The following is an 18,623-nucleotide window of genomic DNA, read 5'->3' on the forward strand; positions in this document are numbered from 1 at the left end:
AGTTTATCAAGAGGACTTAACGGTAATAAATGTTAATGTACCTGACAAAGAGCTTCGAATTACATGAAGCAAAAACTGACAGAACTGAAATGAGAAAAAGATAAATCTACAATTATAGTCAGAGGTTTTTTTTCACTTTTTATTAAGATTATGATAGTTTACATCCTTGTGAAATTTCAGTTGTACATTAGTCAGTGGTTTTTATACTTCGCTCTCATTAACTAATAGAAGAAGTACACCAAAAATCCACTTTAAGTCTAAACATATGGAAAGATTTATCCTTCTGAGAGGATAGATATAAAAATATATATAAAGATAGTGTTGCGGGTTGACTTGCGTCCACCAAAGAAATATACTGAATCCTAGCCTCCAGACCTGTGAATGTGACCTTATTTAGAAATAGAGTCTTTGCAGATGTAATCAAGTTAAGATCAGATCATATTAGATTAGGGTGGGCCCTAAATCCAATTACTGATGTCCACACAAGGAGAGAGATTTGAAGACACAGAGACACAGGAAAGAAGGCCATGTGAACACAGAGGCAGAGACTGGAGTTGCCACAAACCAAGGAACACCAAGGATGGTCGATATCCCCCACGAGCTAGAAGAGGGAGGAGGGTTCTCCCGAGAGCCTTCTGAGGGAGCATGGCCCTGAGGACACTGTGATTTTCGATTTCTAGACTCCAGACTGTGAGAGAGAAATTTCTGTTGTTTTAAGCCACTCAGTTTGTGCCAGTTTTGTTACAGAAGTCTTAAGAAACAAATAGAGATAGACACAAGGATACAAGATAAAGATACGGAGGACTCGAAGAACACTATCAACTGATATAACCCAATTAACATCTAGAGAACGTCCTTCCAATAATAGCAGAATACATCCTTTTTTTCAAGTGTGCACAGAACATTTACCAAGATAGACCATATTCTGAGCCTTAAACCAACTCTCAATAAATTTAAAAGTATTCAATCATATGAAGTATGTTCTGACCACAACAAAGTTAAATTATAAATTAATAGAAACATCTGAAAAATATAAGATATTTGAAATATAAATAACACACTTCTAAATAACCTATAGGTACAAAAAGAAATAGTAAAGGGAAATTGGAAAGTATTTTAAACTGAATGAAAATGAAAACCAAACATATCCATTTTTGTAAGATGCATCTAAAGTCACGCTTAGATGGAATTAAGTGACCATTAACTGTGATCCTATCTGCTATCACAGCATTTTATCAGGGATATTTGAGGGGTTTTGTTTGTTTTGTTTTGATTTAGTCATACATGGTTGTTGAAATTTCCATTGATTCATATAATCTTCTAATCCGGAGTATGGATTTGCATGTGATATTTGTTTAACATATTTTTTAATTGTGTTATTCTTGTTTGTTGCTATTGATTTTATGAATTTAGGATCCTTTATTGAACACTTTTATTAATTCTTATAGTTTTTTCAATAAATTTCTGAGTACATAATAATCTATTGGGCTGGCCTGGTTGTGTAGCAGCTAAATTCTCATCCTCCACTTTAGTGGCCCGGCATTCACTGGTTTGGATCCCGGGGTGGACCTATGCACTGCTTATCAAGCCATGCTGTGGCAAGTGTCCCACACATAGAGTAGAGGAGGATGGGCATGGATGTTAGCTCAGGATCACTCTTCCTCAGCAAAGAGAGGAGGATTGGTGGTGGATGTTAGCTCAGGGCTAATCTTCCTCAAAAAAAAAAAAAATCTGCTTTTTCTTTTCTGATATTTATACTTCTTATTTTTATTTCATTATCCCAAATTTTCAGGATAAAATTAAATATTAATAGTAATTAACATTGTCCTGCTCCTGATTTTCACCAGAATGTCTCTGATGTTTATCAACTTTTCAAAGAGATCTGTGATCCTGAAAGTTAAGAACCATTGTTTAGAATCATGAGTTATTAGCATTCATACAATCCTTCATCTACAGATGGTTATTCTTGAGATCAGAAAGGTTAAATGACTAGTTTCAAGGTCTTACAACCAGGCAGTGGAAGAACCATGACTAGGTTTTCTCGCCACTTATTGTTTTACGGTTATCAAACATTATAACACGAATCATAATGGTTTTCCTCATCTCTGATTTTTTTTTAAATTACAAAACATTGCAGTTGTAATTTTTTTGGTAATAGCTTTATGGAGATATAATTCACATACTGTACAATTCACCCATTTAAATTATACAATTCAATGGATTTAACACATTCACAGAGTTGTGCATCATCATCACAATCATTTTAGAATATTTTCATTACCGTAAAAAGAAATCTAGGACCCCTTAGCCATAACCTCCAACTCTCCCACTCCTCCTGGCCTCCCACTGCCCCCCAGCTCAGGGCAACCACATATCTATTTCCTGTCTCTATTGATGTACCTATGCTGGATATTTCATATAAATGGAATCACATGTGGTTCTTTGTGACTGGCTTCTTTCACTTAGATGTTTTCAAGGTTCATCTCTGTTGTAGCCTATATCAATACTTCAGTTCTTGTTATTGCAAAGAATATTCTATTGGGTGGATGTGCCACATGTTATGTATTCATTCATTAGCTGATGAACGTTTGGATTGTTTCCACTTTTTGGCTATTGTGAATAACACTGTTATGAACATTCATGTACAAGTTTTTGGGTGGACATATTTTTGTTTCTCTTAGGAGTAAAATTGCTGGATCATATGGTGACTCTACGTTTAACAGTTTGAGGTACTCTCTTTAAACAAGCTGTTTTCCAAACCAGCTGCACCACTTTACATTCCTGCCAGCAGTACATGAAGGTTTAAATTTCTCCACATCCTTGTCACATTTGTTATTCTTTAGCTTTTTGATTATAGCCATCCTAGTGGGTGTGAAGCGGTATTTTATTACAGTTTTGATTTGCATTTCCCTTATGGTTAATGATGTTGAACACTTTTTCACGTGTTTATTGCCTATTTGTACATCTTTTTTTGGAGAATCATCTTTTCATATCCTTTGCCCATTGTTTTTGACTTTGAGAATATTTAAATGTTTATTGGCCATTCAAGTTTCCTCTTTTGTGAAATGACTTTTGTCATTTGCTTATTTTTCAACTGCATTGTTTGCTTTTTTTCTTATCAATTACTGGAGTTCTTTAGTGTAGATATATATCTTTACGTTTGTAGCATGTATTTTCACTGTCTCTGTGGTCTTTTGATGAAAAGAAGATTTTAAATTTAACAAAGTCCAATTATCAGTCTTTTCTGTTATGGTTTGCACGTTTTGAATCTTGTTTAGGGAATCTATACCTACTTTCTTTGTGAAAGGGAGGTAATATAGTGTAGTAATTTAAAACAGGGACTCAAGAGGCAGATGACATGAGTTCAAATCACAGCTTTTCTACTTACTGACTCTGTGACCTGGGGCAATTTAATTCATCTTTTTCACCTCAGTCGCCTCATCTATAAAATGGGAATGATATTAATAGTGCCTACTTCACAGGGTTGTTATGAGGACTGAATGAATTCGCATGTGTAAACTGATTAAAACCGTACCAGGTACATAATAAACATCAAGTAAGTGTTTGCTACTATGATTTGTATCTTTATTCTACCTTACCTGAGTTTTTGTATGTTGTGACATAGAAAACTAATTGGATTTATATTCCATAGAGACAACCAATTATTAAAGCACCGTTTATTGAGTAATCTGTCCTTTCTGCATTGCTTTGTTCATATTTCAAGTTTGCCTATCCCACAGCTCTCTAGTTATTCTATCGGCCTATTTGTCTACCCCTGTCTTTTAAGAACTGTATTGTAACTTTAGTACGTCTTGCTTGCTAGTAGTGTCAATCTATCTTTTTATTGATCTTCAAAATTATCTTAACACTTTTTAGAATTTTGCTCTTAAACATGGATTTTAGGATTAGTTTGTCAAATTCCATAAAACTTTTGTGGGTATTTTGATTGGAATTGTACTGAACCTCTGGATTAATTTTGGTGGAATTGACATCTTTATGGTGCCTCTGCCACTACCAATGAGAGCATAAATTAAAGCTCTCCAAAAACATGTCTCCTCACATAATTCACTTTCAGATAGGATTCTTCCACGTATATGTCTAGCTGACAAAACCCTAGTCCAATGATGATGTCTTAGCTGTAAGAGAAGCTGAAATATGAGTTCTGCCTTCTGCTTTTGGGGGGGACAATTGAAGAGAAGATGTACACCCACATAAATATGATGAAGGTACACTGTATATTTAGCCCATTATATCATTTCTAAATAAGTATAGTTGTGTTTCTTCCTTTCCAAATCCTACAAATTTTCTTTTTCTTCTCTAGATGTTTTTGTAGGAAGCTAAAGTATTGAATAGAAATAGTGATAATGGACATTCTTGTTTCATTCCAACTTTAAAAGGAGAGATTCTTACTTTTCACCATTACGTATAATATTCTGGATTTTTGTTACATAATCTTCATCTAGTTAAGAATTTTTTTGTTTTTGTTTATTTTTAAATTGAGGCATAATTGACCTATAAGAATGTTAGTTTCAGGTGTACAAGATAATGATTTGTTATCTGTATATGTTGTGAAATGATCACCACAAAGTCTAGTACATTTGAAAGTTTCTAAGAGAGTAGATCTTAAAAGTTCTCATCAAACACATCAAAAAATTTGTAACTGTATGGTGACAAATGTTAACTAAACTTTGCCCATTTTTGATTCAGTTGTCTTTTTCATTATTGAGTCATAATAGTTCTTTATAAATACTTGATTATTTACCCTTATAGATATACATTTTTGATATCCAAATGCAATTTTTGGCAGTATTTACACTCATCAGATTTTTATCAGATCATATATAATTTGCAAAAATTTTCTCCCATCTTCCATCTTGTGGATTGTGTTTTCATTTTCTTAATGGTGACTTTTGAAGTCCAGTTTTTAAAATTTGATGATGTTCACTTTATCTCTTATTGTTACTGTTGCTTGTGCTTTTGCTGTTATATCTGAGAAACCATCCTCTGATTTCAAGTCATAAAGATTTATGCCTATGTTTTCTTCTAAGAATTTTATAGTTTTTGCTCTTACATTTAGGTCTTTGACTAAATCTGAGCTAATTTTTATATATGGTGTGAGGTAGGAGCCCAACTTCACTCTTTTGCATGTAGATAACCTGTTGATCCAGCACCATTTGTTGAAAAGACAATCTTTTTCCTCCTCTAATTGTCTTGGCACCCTTCCAAAAATCAATTGCCCTTAAACGTGACGGTTTATTTTGCAACTCTCAATTCTATTCCATTGAACTATACATCTGTCCCTTATGGCAGTACCACACTGTCTTGGTTATGGTGGCTCTGTAGTAAGTTTGTAATTAGTGTGAGTATCCAACTTTGTTCTTTTTAAAGATTGTTTTGGCTATTTTGGGTCCCTTGAACTTTGAGATATATTTAAGATCAGCTTGTTAATTTCTACCGAGAAGTCTGCTGGAATTTTGATATGAATTTGTAGATCAATTTGGAGAGTATTGCCATCTTAATGATATTAAGTCTTCTGATCCATGAACATAAGATATCATTCCATATGTTTAGGTCTTCTTTAACCTCTTTCAAACTGCATATATTCTTTAACTTGCATAGCAAGTTAGCTAAAAAAGTACACAGCTTTTGGGGACTGCTTAGTAGCTGTAACTATTCCTTTAATTTTTATGTAAACAAATCACTTTGATGTGTTAGAAATTAAAAGCATTTATTAAAAAGTACTCATTAAAACAATATCTGTTGACCTAAATCATTTCTGAAATAAAGAGGGACAAATAAATAAAAAAAAATTTTAATTTTAGTTAATATGTGAACTTAAGAAGTATAATGAAAAGTGGAAGTCAGGAAACTGGGAAGCTTTTACTAGCTGTGTACCTAACTAGGCATATAACCTTGGGAAAATTATATTACCTCTCTATGACTGTTTCCTCACATATAAAATGATACCGTAGTTTTTCCTAAATAGAAAATCATGGGTCTGTGCTATCAATCTACTATATGGCAGGTAACTGTGTGTTTATTTTTAGCTTAAGGATTAAACCTCTATAGAATTGTTTTGAGTTGAGATGTTCAATATCCCTCTCCCCCAATATCTACAGTTTTCATATCCAAATCCAGTTTTTAGAAGTATTTATGTATAATTTAAAACCAAACGCTAATGTTATCCCCTATCTTAGAAGCATAAAGGAGAAGAATATTTATAGAGGATTTTTACTTGCTTCAGATTAAATTAGAGGAGGATTTATATGGAGCATAAATACCTATAATAAGTATAAAATAGAATTATGAGCCTTAGAGTGCAAAATTGTGGTTACAAATCATCCTTAAAATAATTGATAAATAGACACCATCTGTTTTAGTCAGAAATTTAATGCTAATAAATCGTTTTAAAACATCTAGTACAGTAAATAAAATAAAAAGTGTGGGCCAACGTGGATAATATATTTAAATCTTTCTCTTTTTTTTAGTGTTTTAAAGTAGCGCAACATAAAACTTTAAGCTTAAGAAACTTTTAACGTACAGATTTTCTGAGCATTCCCTGACCTCCAATGCTTTGATTTATAGATTTATCTCCTCTGTGAGGACTATGTCTGTACTCAGGAATTAGAACTGTTTTTATTGATTTTTAAAGCCAATACTCAATAGCACCATCTATTGTTAACACAGTGAAATTTAATAATAGTGGAAAGAATAATAGACTCTCAGATCTTCACCTTGAATTTAATACAAGAAACCTACTCCCAACTTTCTAAGCTTACAGATAAAGAATTCAAGGCTCAGAAAAGATAACTTGTCAAAAGTCACAGATTTCTTGCTAAAACGGTATATACTATTGCACACTAAAATTTCTGTAGGTCCTTTCAAAGCAAGAAAACATATGGAAAAGTAATTTATCCTAGTGATCACGTCTGCAGGGTTAAAAACTGAGCTGGTTCTGTTTCTGGCTCCAGTGATGACTGTCTTTGGGTAAGTTAATTAACTGCTTCGTGCTTCAGTTTCTACATCTGCAAATTGGTGACACGTGCTTCTCAGGGTTTGCATGACAAGCAGATGTAGTAGACAATGCATGTAAAGCTTGATAGCTATGCTTGATAGCTGGTGAACAGCAATGGTGATATTATTTTTATTCACAAGTGGTAGAACTGCCTCTGAACCCAGGCCTCTCTGACTTCAGTGTCTGTGTTCTTTAAACTTGACCACACCAGCCATCAGAAGAGACAGGCAATATCATACATACAAAATAAAACAATCCATAAATGTTTGATAACCCAGTATATCAAAATATAAAGCCTATTGGCATAGCATAAGTTTTATGGGATTCTTTGATTTGGGAGAGAGAAGGAAGGTGGGTCTCATCTTTAGTGCTTGGAAAAGAGGTCCTGAGTTGCTTGTGTTATTGTTATTATTTTGTCCAACAAGCTTCCTCTCTTCTAGTGATAGACTCTGTCCTCTTGGCCTTGAGGGTGGGCATATGGCCAAGGCCTGGCCAATCATAGCACCTCATTTTTCCTGGACACAGTGCGTGGTTCAGAGGGCATGTGATGCAAAAAGGACCAGTGTCCAGAGGAGTCAGAGAAATGAAAGAATTGTGATATTTAGACTCCATGCAAATATATGGGTACCGTATTCCTAATAAAGTGTGGTAGAGACCTTTGACTGTCATCTCATACTCATTCTCCTCCTCTTCATTTAGCAACAGAACCCTTGAGCCTATGTTTTCCAGTCTCCTTTGGAGTGAGGTGTCACCACAAGACTCATTGGCACCAGAGGGATGTGAGTGAAATTGTTGAATTTCATTTCTACAGTTTGATCTTAAACCATTAATCATGTGCGTTTACATTCTCTTCTTCCCACTCCTGCAGCCTGGAAAGCAAATGTGGCAGTGACTCAACTTTAACCTTTAGGTGAGGACAACCTATCCCAGATGAATCCCTTAGGTAGACTAGATTAGCAAGAAATAGATTTTTTTTCAGTGAAGCTACACACTGGAAACACTGTGTGTGGTTGTAGTGTTAGACTCTAAATTCAATGCATAAGACAAAAATCCATTTAGGCTCAGCCACAAAAAGGAATGAAGTACTGATTCATGCTACATGAAGAACCTTGAACACATTATTCTAAGTTAAAGAAGTCAGACACAAAAGATCACATAGTGTATGATTCCATTTACATGAAATGTCAGGAATAGGTAAATCTATAAAGACAGAAAGTAGATTAGTGATTTCCAGGGCCTAGAGGGGGCGTAGGAGCGGAGAGTGACTGCTAATGGGTACCAGGCTTCTTTTGGGGGTGATGAAAATATTCTGGAATTAGATAGGAGTAATGGTTGTGCAACCTCTGAATATACTGAAAACCACCCAAATGTACACTTTAAAGGGGTGAATTTTATGGTATGTGCATTATATCTCAAAAAATCCATTTAGACTAAATTCCTCTTCAAAGTTCTTTTCAAAGAGTCTAATACAGCTGGTTTTACCTTCAGTGTAAAAAATAGCCTTTTAAAACTTTTATTTTGAGTTCAGTACTAGATAAAATAGTATGCTTGCATTGAGGAGTACAAGTCCTGTATCAAAGAATATATCTTATAACTCGAGTCATACTCAGTTGTATGAGATTCTCACATTATAATGGGTAAGGGATTGAGATCAGAGGAATTCAAAAGGCGATACAAGAAGAATTTCCAAGGGATACTCAGGCACACATGGTTTTAAGGAAACAAATTTCCAGGTCCCCAGCTTACATGTATTATCTTTTCTAAATTGATCTGTGTCTAAGCTGTCATGTCATTATGTCCTAGAGTCCTTTCCTACCTCCCATTTCTCAATTTGCAGGAGAAAGGCATACCTCTCACCTGTCATAAACTCTTACCATGGTAGAAACCTCAGGATGCCAAACTACCCGACAATTTGGAATACTGATGTTGGGGAAGCTTCTTCCAAATCAAGGCACCATAAAACCACGAAAAATGCAACCACCAGCGTTGCATTTTTACTGGTCTTATATTTTTGACATGTAATTCAGAAGGAATTCAAACAATTGAGTGAGAATACAGTAAAGTTCCTTTCATTCACTTCTACTCATTTAGAGGAAAAAGGTATATAAACGAAAGCTAGGAAAGAAAGCCAGTTCGGTACATAATTACTGGCTTCTCCGCACCTCCATCACTATGAAGTAAACACCCTATCAGAATGTAAAAAAGGAAGCGGCTGCGGACAAACGACTCGGACGTTTGCACACACCCTTTCCCTGCGACCAAGAAAGAATGCAGTAGCGGAGGAGTTTTCCCTTACGTTCATGGTAGTGGCAGCACCCACAACAGCACACATTTCTGCTCACTGGTTGAATTCACATTCGTGGCAGTCTGTTTCTAAAAGCGTGGTTGTGTTCAAATGACACACGGCCTGTTCAGGCCAGCTCCAGCGAAACCTCCAAGCACCGGCAGGGCCGCACACTCTCCGGTGAGCAGGTGGCCTTGGCCGCTCCACTGCGAGCGTGTGGGAAGGGCGGGCCGAGCGGGCAGGAAGCCGCGCTAACAGCCACCTCATTTGCCCAGCGTTTCCAAGGAGAGCCTCTAGGGCTCCAAACAAGCCGCGTAGGCGTGGAAGGCGAGCGTACACCTCCACCACTGTGACAGCACCCATCACGAAAGCGCGCCTGCCCCATAGCGCTTCGCACCTCGCGAGGCTTTGCCAAATACGTGCGTGAGAACCACGCCTAAAGTCGCGTGCCTCTCCGCTTGGCTCCGCCCACCAAGCTCGTAGCCCTGCCCCCCCCCCCCGCCCCGCCCAGTAGGGGCCCACCCGCGCACTACTTCCGGCGTCTGCCTCCTGACCGGCCACCGTCGCTTCTGGCTTCCCTGTCCTCGGCTCTCTTCCCCCGCCCCTATCGCCTCCTTAAACACGGTCACGTGAGGGGCGAGCGCGGGGGCTGCCGGGACTGGTACTGCCGGTGGGTCAGGGTTCGGCCTCAATATGGCGGTTCCGGTCAGGCAGTGACCAAGGTTTTGCCGCCGAGAGGATTAACTGGCGATTGTCGGCGCCTCCACCTATCAGGGTGGCATGCGAGGACGCCGGGGCGAGCGCTGAGGAGCGGCGGTGACGGGGAGGGGTCAGCGGTGTGTGCTCCGGGAGCCGAGGCGGCGGCGTCTGTTCCTTCTATTGGTCTCGAGGCTTCAGCGCGGGGCCCCGCCCGGCCGGGCCAGGCCGGCGGGCGGCGGCAGTAGCTGCTGCAGCCGCGGGCTCGGCCTCTGAGAGTGGGCCGGAGGGCGGGCGCCGCCGCCGCCTTGCCGCGGCGATGGCCCAGTGTGTACAATCAGTGCAGGAGCTAATCCCGGACTCCTTCGTCCCCTGTGTCGCTGCGCTGTGCAGCGACGAAGCCGAGCGGCTCACTCGTCTCAATCACCTTAGCTTCGCGGAGTTGCTTAAGCCCTTCTCTCGCCTCACTTCCGAGGGTATGTGGTCTCCTCCCTTTTTCACTGAGCTCCCGCAAAGCCGGGCCGGGAGAAGGAAGTTGGGGGGCGGGCAGGGAAGGGAAGGGCGATGTTTACATCCCGGAGCCGGTGGAGTGGCGTCTGGGGTTAGGGCCCCACGGTGTCTACCGTGGCGGCTGGACGAGGGGCCTTGAGTGAGGTGGTCAAGACAGCGCGGTCCTACCTCCAGTTTCTCTAGGTACTTTTATTCTCCGGACAAGCTGGGCCACTAGGTAATTAGTGTAAAGAAAAACGTGAGCCCCAGAGAAGGGTGTTGGGAATGTTCTGAATATCCATAGGGAGGGAATTAGGAAGATGCTGCCTCTTGGACCGATGAGGTCTTAGTAAAGAAGACGGATCATCTTCCTCGGGTGTTAAACTGGGCTTTCAAAATTGTCTCGAATATTACATTCTTCTAGCAGTGAAGCCCATCCATTTCTAAGTTTCTGTTTAGTTATTTTATGAAAATGTAACTGTTTTCTTAGGTATACAGTGTTTTACTTAACCTCTCAAGAAGATAAAAAGTATTATAAAATAATAAAACTTGCAACAGCCTTTTGGCTGATGGACAGGTAAGGACAAGTTGTGGTTCATCTAGATAGTTGAAGTTAGATTTATAGGCATAGAAAAGTCCTAAAATTTGGTTTTTCAGATAAAAGTTTAATCAACGGGAGAAATGTGTCTTTTGTTGAAGAGCTGCCTGTCTTCTCCAGCTTTATATTCTTTATTACGGAAAAATAAGCGTAGTAAAACTCCAAGTGTGGTTTAAGCAGTATCTTTACCTACTTTGCACACACCACATAGTGAAGAATAGGTAATGTTCTTAAGTTCTGTATAAAATGAAAAGTTCTGTAATAAAGCTGTGTCAAGCGAATGACTGATCTTTATTTGGTTATGATGATTTCTCCACAAAAAAACAGTGCTGTGCCATAAATTTATGTATTTATATGCCACAGGTGTGTATTCTTTGGGGGAGAATTAGCTCCATGACGCTTTTGTGTTTAAAGGAGAGAGGGAGCTGTCCAAAAAAACAAAGTTTGGGAACTCTTGGATTTTCTTCAGCCTGTATCTTAGCCATCAGTCTCAGCTCCTCTGGTATTGTGATTCGTTAAGAGGAACAACAAAAAGCCTTCCATTCTTAAAACTTTAAAAAAAAACAAACACTTGAGAGCCAGTTTGATTTTGATCTGTGTTCTTCCCTGCTGTGTTAATAATAATAATGCTAATACCTGATACCTGCTTTATGTAGCTTTTCTTTTTTAGTCCTCATTGAATCCTATGAGATAGAGATAGTTAACACCATTTTAAATCTGAGAACATTGATGCATAGTGATGTTCACTGTCCACAGTTTACATGTGGGAAAGATTTAAAAATGGGCAATGTGACTCAAGACAGGGTGTTCTTAATCAAGTCGTCTTATCTCTTGGCGATATTTAGAGTTACTTATTCACACTGGAGAGCTGTGCTATTGGGTAGAAATATAATGTGTCACGTATATAATTTTAAATTATTTAGTAGTCACATTTTAATGAAAAAGTAAAAAATAGATGAAATTAATTTTCATATATATTATTTAACAAGTATTTCCAAAAAGTTATCATTTCAACATGTAATCTATATAAAAAATCTTAATGAGAGGTTTCACAGTTTTTTATTGCGAAGTCTGAAATTTGGTGTGCATTTTACACTTATATTACCTCTCCATTTGGACTAGACATACTTCACGTGCTCAATAGACACGTGGCTGCCTCTAGTATTGGACAGTGCAGTGAATAGAAGCTCGAATCAGAATTCTGATTTCCTTTTGTAGACTGGAAGATTTAGGGAAGGAGTATACTGAATTGGGCTTTCATGGATAAAGAGTTGGTGGAAAGGATGAGGACAAGAGTTCCCTGTTGAGGAGGGGGATGAAGTTAGAAAGGTATGAGCAACAGGTATAAATTATGATTGAGGTTGGGGAACAGTGAGGAAACTATTGCTATCGGAGTACAGGATAGAGAGAGAAGATGCCTCGATAAGGAAGGATCTTGAATTCTAGGAAAGGGATTTTTGGATTTCATATCTAATGGTAAATGTATGGCAGTCATAGATTCTTGAGCATGGGTATAGAATTTTGGGAGATTAGAGTTGTGCAGGTTATAAGCAATTGAGGTTTTCTTTATACAATGAAGTTTTGTCTTTTAGGTAAAAATATAAGATACCATTATTTTATTTTTCAAAATATATACCATAGAACATCAGATGTGTTATATGCTCCCTAAAAAAGAATTTTTGGGGGCCGGCCCCGTGGCCGAGTGGTTAAGTTCACGCACTCCGCTGCGGCGGCCCAGGGTTCGGATCCTGGGCATGGACATGGCACCGCTCGTCAGGCCTCGTTGAGGCGGCATCCCATATGCCACAACTAGAAGGACCTGCAACTAGGATATACAACTATGTACCAGGGGGGATTTGGGGACATAAAGCAGGAAAAAAAAAAAAGAATTTGTGGTCAAATAAGTTTGCTTAATATAGCATGTGTTTGTGAGAATTACAGTGTCCTTTAGCACATTAAAGGCTGTGGGAGGACTGGTTATAAAGAGACCTATTAAAAACTTAATCCATATTTCCCCAGTTTATTTGAACATGGGATCGATTTTTCAGAAATAACTGTTAACTATCTTGAGGAACCAGTATTACATGGAGCAGCACATACTGGGAAATGTTACTTCATAATACAGTATTCAGGAGATAATGTTTAGATGGGGTGTGTGTGTGTGTGTATATATATATATATATAATTATTTTTAAAAAGTATTTATAAAAGTAAGATGGTAGAGCTGAATTTTATTTTGAAATTGAGATGTTATATGATATATGGAGTCACCTTTTGTGATGCTGTAATCTTAATGAAATCTTAATATAGTTATGAAGCTTTTGAATTTTTTTTGTGTGATTTCAGAGCGTTTCTTTTAATCATTCTTAGCTCTTGCATTCCTCTTTTTTGGGTTGGTTTTGTGATACTCCAGTGTATTATTAGATATTGTTGTTTAATAAATTACCCCAAAACTTAGCACCTTAAAACAGAAGCGTTTATTATCTCTCAGTTTCTGAGGAATCTGGGAGTGGCTTAGCTGGATGGTTCTGGCTCAGGTCTTTCTTGAGGTTTTAGTGGAGCTGTCAGCAGGGGCTACAGTCATCTGGGGCTGGAGGAACCGCTTCCATGCTCGCTCATATAGTTGTTGGCAAGTCTCAAATCCTCGCTGGATGTTAGCCTGGGACCTCAGTTCTGTGCCATGTGGGCATCTCCACAGGCTCCCTGAGTATCCCCATGGCATGGCAGTTACCTTCTCCTGGAGGGAGTGATCAGAGTGAGAACCCAAGATGAAAGCTGTACGTTTTATAACCTTATCTCAGAAGTGAAATACCATTGCTTTTGCTGTGTTCTCTTGGTCACGTGTACCAACCCTGGGATGTGGGAGGGACCTACACAAGAGTATCTCTACTGGGAAGTATTGGGATTATAGGGGGCCATTTCAGAGGCTTCCTGCTACACCTATTAACACCTATTAACTTATTTCTGAATTATTAGTAGGACTACCTAATAACTGATAAACCCACTCTGAATATAGGGCAAAACCAGAATTTTTTTTCTTGTTAACACTTATGAATACCTAAAGGTAATTAGCCAATTTAAAATTTTGAGAGAAGTTTATTACACACATGGGTATTTACGTTATTTGACAATTGTGGATCAACTTTAAGGAAAATACTTGTACAGTGTTCCTAAAAATAACAGAAATGCACCGTAGTATTTTCATGTTTTTTGGTTTCATAGTTAGACCAGCTGGAAAATTTAATTAGGGAGAGGCCTGTGTGTGTTTATTTAAGTTAGAAAACAAAGAATTACAGAAGAATGCACAGAATACAAGAAATATCTATCTCCCCACTACCCAGAACCAACAAATATTACCCTTCTTGTCATATTTGCTTTGGTATCTTTTCCTTTTCTTTAAAAAGAAATCAAATATAGGTACAGTTGAAATCACCTTTCTACCTTTCTTAGTCCCATTTCCTTCCTTTATCATAGACAACCATTATAATGGAATTTGCGTGTATACTTTCTGTACAGATATTTATATTACAAGTGCACATATTCATGTCATATGTACTACTTTAAAAAGGTTTTTTTTTTAATTTTCGGAGGAAGATTATCCCTGAGCTAACATCCACCGCCAATCCTCCTCTTTTTGCTGAGGAAGATTGGCCGTGAGCTAACATCTGTGCCCATCTTCCTCTACTTTATATGTGGGACGCCTGCCACAGCATGGGTTGATAAGCGGTTGGTAGGTCTGTGCCCAGGATCTGAACCAGTGAACCCCAGGTTACCAAAGCGGAGCGTGCAAACTTAACTGCTGTGTCACTGGGCTGGCCCTTAGTATTTTAGAAAGATTTTTGTCTTATGTTTTTTAATTAAAAATTTAGAAATCAACAGAGAACTCACAGAAAATTTAGTAAGACAGTTTTTACGGATGTAACTTTATTTAAAATATGGGCAGGCCTGAACTTAAAAGTTTGGAATAAAGTATTTTCCATTGGGAAAAAAGTGTCATTTTTTTGTGACTAGGTACCCAAAGCCAATTTTCCAAAGTTTCCTCTTGTATATGATGATCCATGATGTACTTGAAGCAGAGTATGTTGCCTCTGCTGCCTCCACCACTTCTCAAGCTCTTAACTGAATAGTTATGTATGTGTCAGGCATGGTGCTCGGTGCTTTACACTTACTGTGTCATCTAACGTCTCACCTAAATCCTTAAAATAACCCTGTGAAATAGGTATTAATGACATGTTATAGATGAGGAAATTGAAGCACAAAGAAGTTTAAAAGTTGTTGAGGATAACCCAGTTAATAAGTGGCAGGTTGGGATTTAAAATAAAGTCTGACTCCAGAAGTTGGGTCCTTAATCAATATAATGGACTGCTTCTAATACTACTATGAAAACTAATCATCCTGTCTGATTATATGATAAAATATGCTTGCATTTCTTATGATTATATTTATATGAAAAAATATGCGCTGTGGGCACTGTCTTCTTGCTACCATTGCCTGAGAACCTATTCCCTGGCCTGAAGCTCTGAACCACTGGTTATGAATCCCATACGCTGAGGCAAGGCCTATGGCAGGATGAAGGTAGGAGGTATTGGGTTGGGAGAAGGGATATGGGCAGTGATTTTTTTTTAATTGACTTTAATTTTTAGAGCAGTTTTAGGTTCACAACAACATTGAGCAGAAAGTACAGAGAGTTCTCCTATACTTTCTGTTTCAACATGCACACAGCCTCCTGCACTACCAACATCCTACACCAGAGTGGGCATTGATTTTTTAATTTTTTTTAAAGATTGGCATCTGAGCTAACATCTGTTGCAAATCTTCTTTTTTTCTTCTTCTTATCCCCAAAGCCCCCTAGTACGTAGTTGTACATTCTAGTTGTGTGTGCCTCTGGTTGTGCTATCTGAGATGCTGCCTCGCATGGCCTAAGGAGCGGTGCCATATCCACGCTCAGGGTCCGAACTGGTGAAACCCTGGGCTGCCAAAGCGGAGTGCGCAAACTTAACCATTCTGCCACAGGGCCGGCCCCTGAGTGTTGATTTTTACGGTAGTGGAATAGGGACTGAGAATGCAGGCAGCGCTGTAGGGGAAGCAGAGGAAGCGAGCATGCGGCGTTTAATTCCTCTTTCTTCCTTTTTACTATTTTCACTGTCGATACCACATACTTCACGCTGCCCTGGACCAACCTTGGGGTGAGGTGAAAATTAGAGATTTGATATGGATGATGGTTGGTCCCTGGCAACTTCAAACACAGGAGGAAGAAAAGAACTTACATAGGGAAGTTGTGAGCAGTAAGCATTATGGGAGGTTAGATTTTCTAGCTAGCCCTTTTGGTGTATAAGGTAATGTCAGTCAGTTGTATTTCTGGAAGACTGTTCCACTTGGAATTTCTGGTTTCTGATTTGAGCATCCTTTTTGTTTGTAATCTATTAAGCCATTTTTTAATTGTTGTTGTTATAGTTGAGTTATGTATTGTGAATTAATTTCCAGTTTTTTTCCTTTTTTTTGTTAAAGTTCATATGAGAGATCCTAATAATCAGCTTCACGTAATTAAAAATTTGAAGATAGCAGTAAGCAACATTATCACCCAACCACCTCAGCCTGGAGCCATTCGGAAGCTTTTGAATGATGTTGTTTCTGGCAGTCAGCCTGCAGAAGGATTAGTAGCTAATGTGATTACGGCGGGAGATTATGACCTCAACATCAGTGGTATGTAATGAGGTTTATTATTATCTTTTAAATGAAGTTTTCTTTTGTTAGGAAAAATAAATCTGTAACTTGGAAGTCACTCAACAAACACTTAAGTGCTTGCTGAGTGCTAGAACCTGGGAATATGATGTTGAAACAAATAGTTCTTGCTTTTGAGGACTTTTACAATCAAGTAAGTAGGCAGCCATTCAAATAACTATGAATTACATGATTTCATTTTATTTTTTCATAATGAAAATGTTTTTGTAGTTCTAATTATAAAGTTAGTACAAGCTCCATGAGGGCAGAACTTTGGCTCTTTATTTTATTCCCAGTACCTAAAGTAATGCCTACAACATATGCATGATAAATATTTCTTGAATGAGAGAACTAACAGTAGATAAAAAAACATTATTTTGTGACATAAGTAATATTATAAAAAGCATTACGTTTATTGTATTTTTTTATCTCGTCTTAGTGTTAAGTGGAGGAAATGTTTATAATATATGAATAAATATTTGCTGTTTTCTGAGTGCTTCTGATTTGAATGGTAAATGTTTTCATAGATTGGTGGGTGAAATTATATATTAATATGTAAAGTGAGTTAGTAGTATTTGGTGTGACTCTTTTCCAATATGAAAAAAGACTTAATTAATGGAGGGATATGGTATATATTTTTAGAGGGGAAAGAATAAAAGTACATCATCTGGTTAGGATGTTTCAGCAGCCTAATAAAATAATCTTTTTAGGTCAGTGTAATTTATAATCTGTTATTGTAACACCACCTAATTGCATATTTAAACATTTTCCTAAACATACAAAGAGGACTTAACTGGTATGTTTTAGGTCACAAAGTTAGTTGGTTGTAATTGTGTAGTTAGAAATATTTGTAGATTTATTTTGTTTAAATGTTCATAATTTTTTTCTTTGTGTGTGATTAATTTTAATTCCAGCAAGATAAGTTAACTTGATGATTTTAAGTTTCAAATATTATGATTGTCTTTATGAATCAAAAGAATCTGAATTTCAGGATTCATATTTTATGCAGTTCTAGGCATAAGATATTGTCAACAAGAGGCAAAATTGAGATCTTTCTGGGAGAAAGTGATGAAATTTGAACTACTACTGTCATCAATAGAAAATTCGTGTTTAAATGTGAAGGACAATGAATCAAATGCCAAAGCCTCCAAGTTTTTCTACAGTCATAGCCATTAGTTAATTGAATAACTTGAATAAGTTACTTATTCAGACTCAGTTTTGTTCTCTTAAAACAACAGAATTTGGCTAAATTCTTTCTTAAGCCCTCTTCTATACTTTTAATCTTGTGATTCTATTTTATAGGGTCTTTAACATTTTTGTTATTCATGCAAAAAATATTTACTGATTTCCTACTGTATGCTTTGCATTGAGATGTAGAGATGAATAAGACATGCTATATAAGTTCATAATCTGATGGGGAGACAATACCTTATAATTACAATACATTGTAATAGAGATATGGCATATCTGATATGCCAAAATGCTAAGGGAATACAGACAGGGATTAAGTATTATATTTAAAAAACACAGGGCTGGCCCAGTGGTGCAGTGATTAAGTTTGCATGTTGTGCTTTGGCGGCCTGGGGTTTGCCGGTTTGGATCCTGGGTGTGGACATGGCACCACTTGGGAAATGCTGTGATAGGCATCCCACATATAAAGTAGAGGAAGATGGGCACGAATGTTAGCTCAGGGCCAGTCTTCCTCAACAAAAAGAGGAGGATTGGCAACAGATGTTAGCTCAGGCCTAATCTTCCTCAAAAAAAAAAAAACAACAAATAAAAATATCTATCTTTATGCTGTGAATATCTTTCTAACCTCC

The 18,623-nt window shown here is 37.7% G+C and overlaps 1 protein-coding gene across 4 annotated transcripts in view; it reads left to right on the forward strand.

Annotated features, from left to right (window-relative positions):
* The first annotated feature begins 9,920 nt into the window (after positions 1-9,920).
* The window catches only part of TRAPPC8 (trafficking protein particle complex subunit 8), an 82,178-nt gene continuing 73,475 nt past the window's right edge, over positions 9,921-18,623 (forward strand). For all 4 annotated transcript variants that reach the window (XM_070513256.1, XM_070513258.1, XM_070513257.1 and 1 more), the window contains exons 1-2: positions 9,921-10,471; positions 16,591-16,785. In XM_070513256.1, coding sequence (XP_070369357.1) covers positions 10,315-10,471; positions 16,591-16,785 — 352 coding nt within the window. In that variant the 5' untranslated portion in view covers positions 9,921-10,314. The remainder of the gene's footprint in view (positions 10,472-16,590; positions 16,786-18,623) is intronic.

This window comes from Equus asinus, chromosome 7, assembly GCF_041296235.1.
Source record: "Equus asinus isolate D_3611 breed Donkey chromosome 7, EquAss-T2T_v2, whole genome shotgun sequence".
NCBI classification, from domain to species: Eukaryota; Metazoa; Chordata; class Mammalia; order Perissodactyla; family Equidae; genus Equus; species Equus asinus.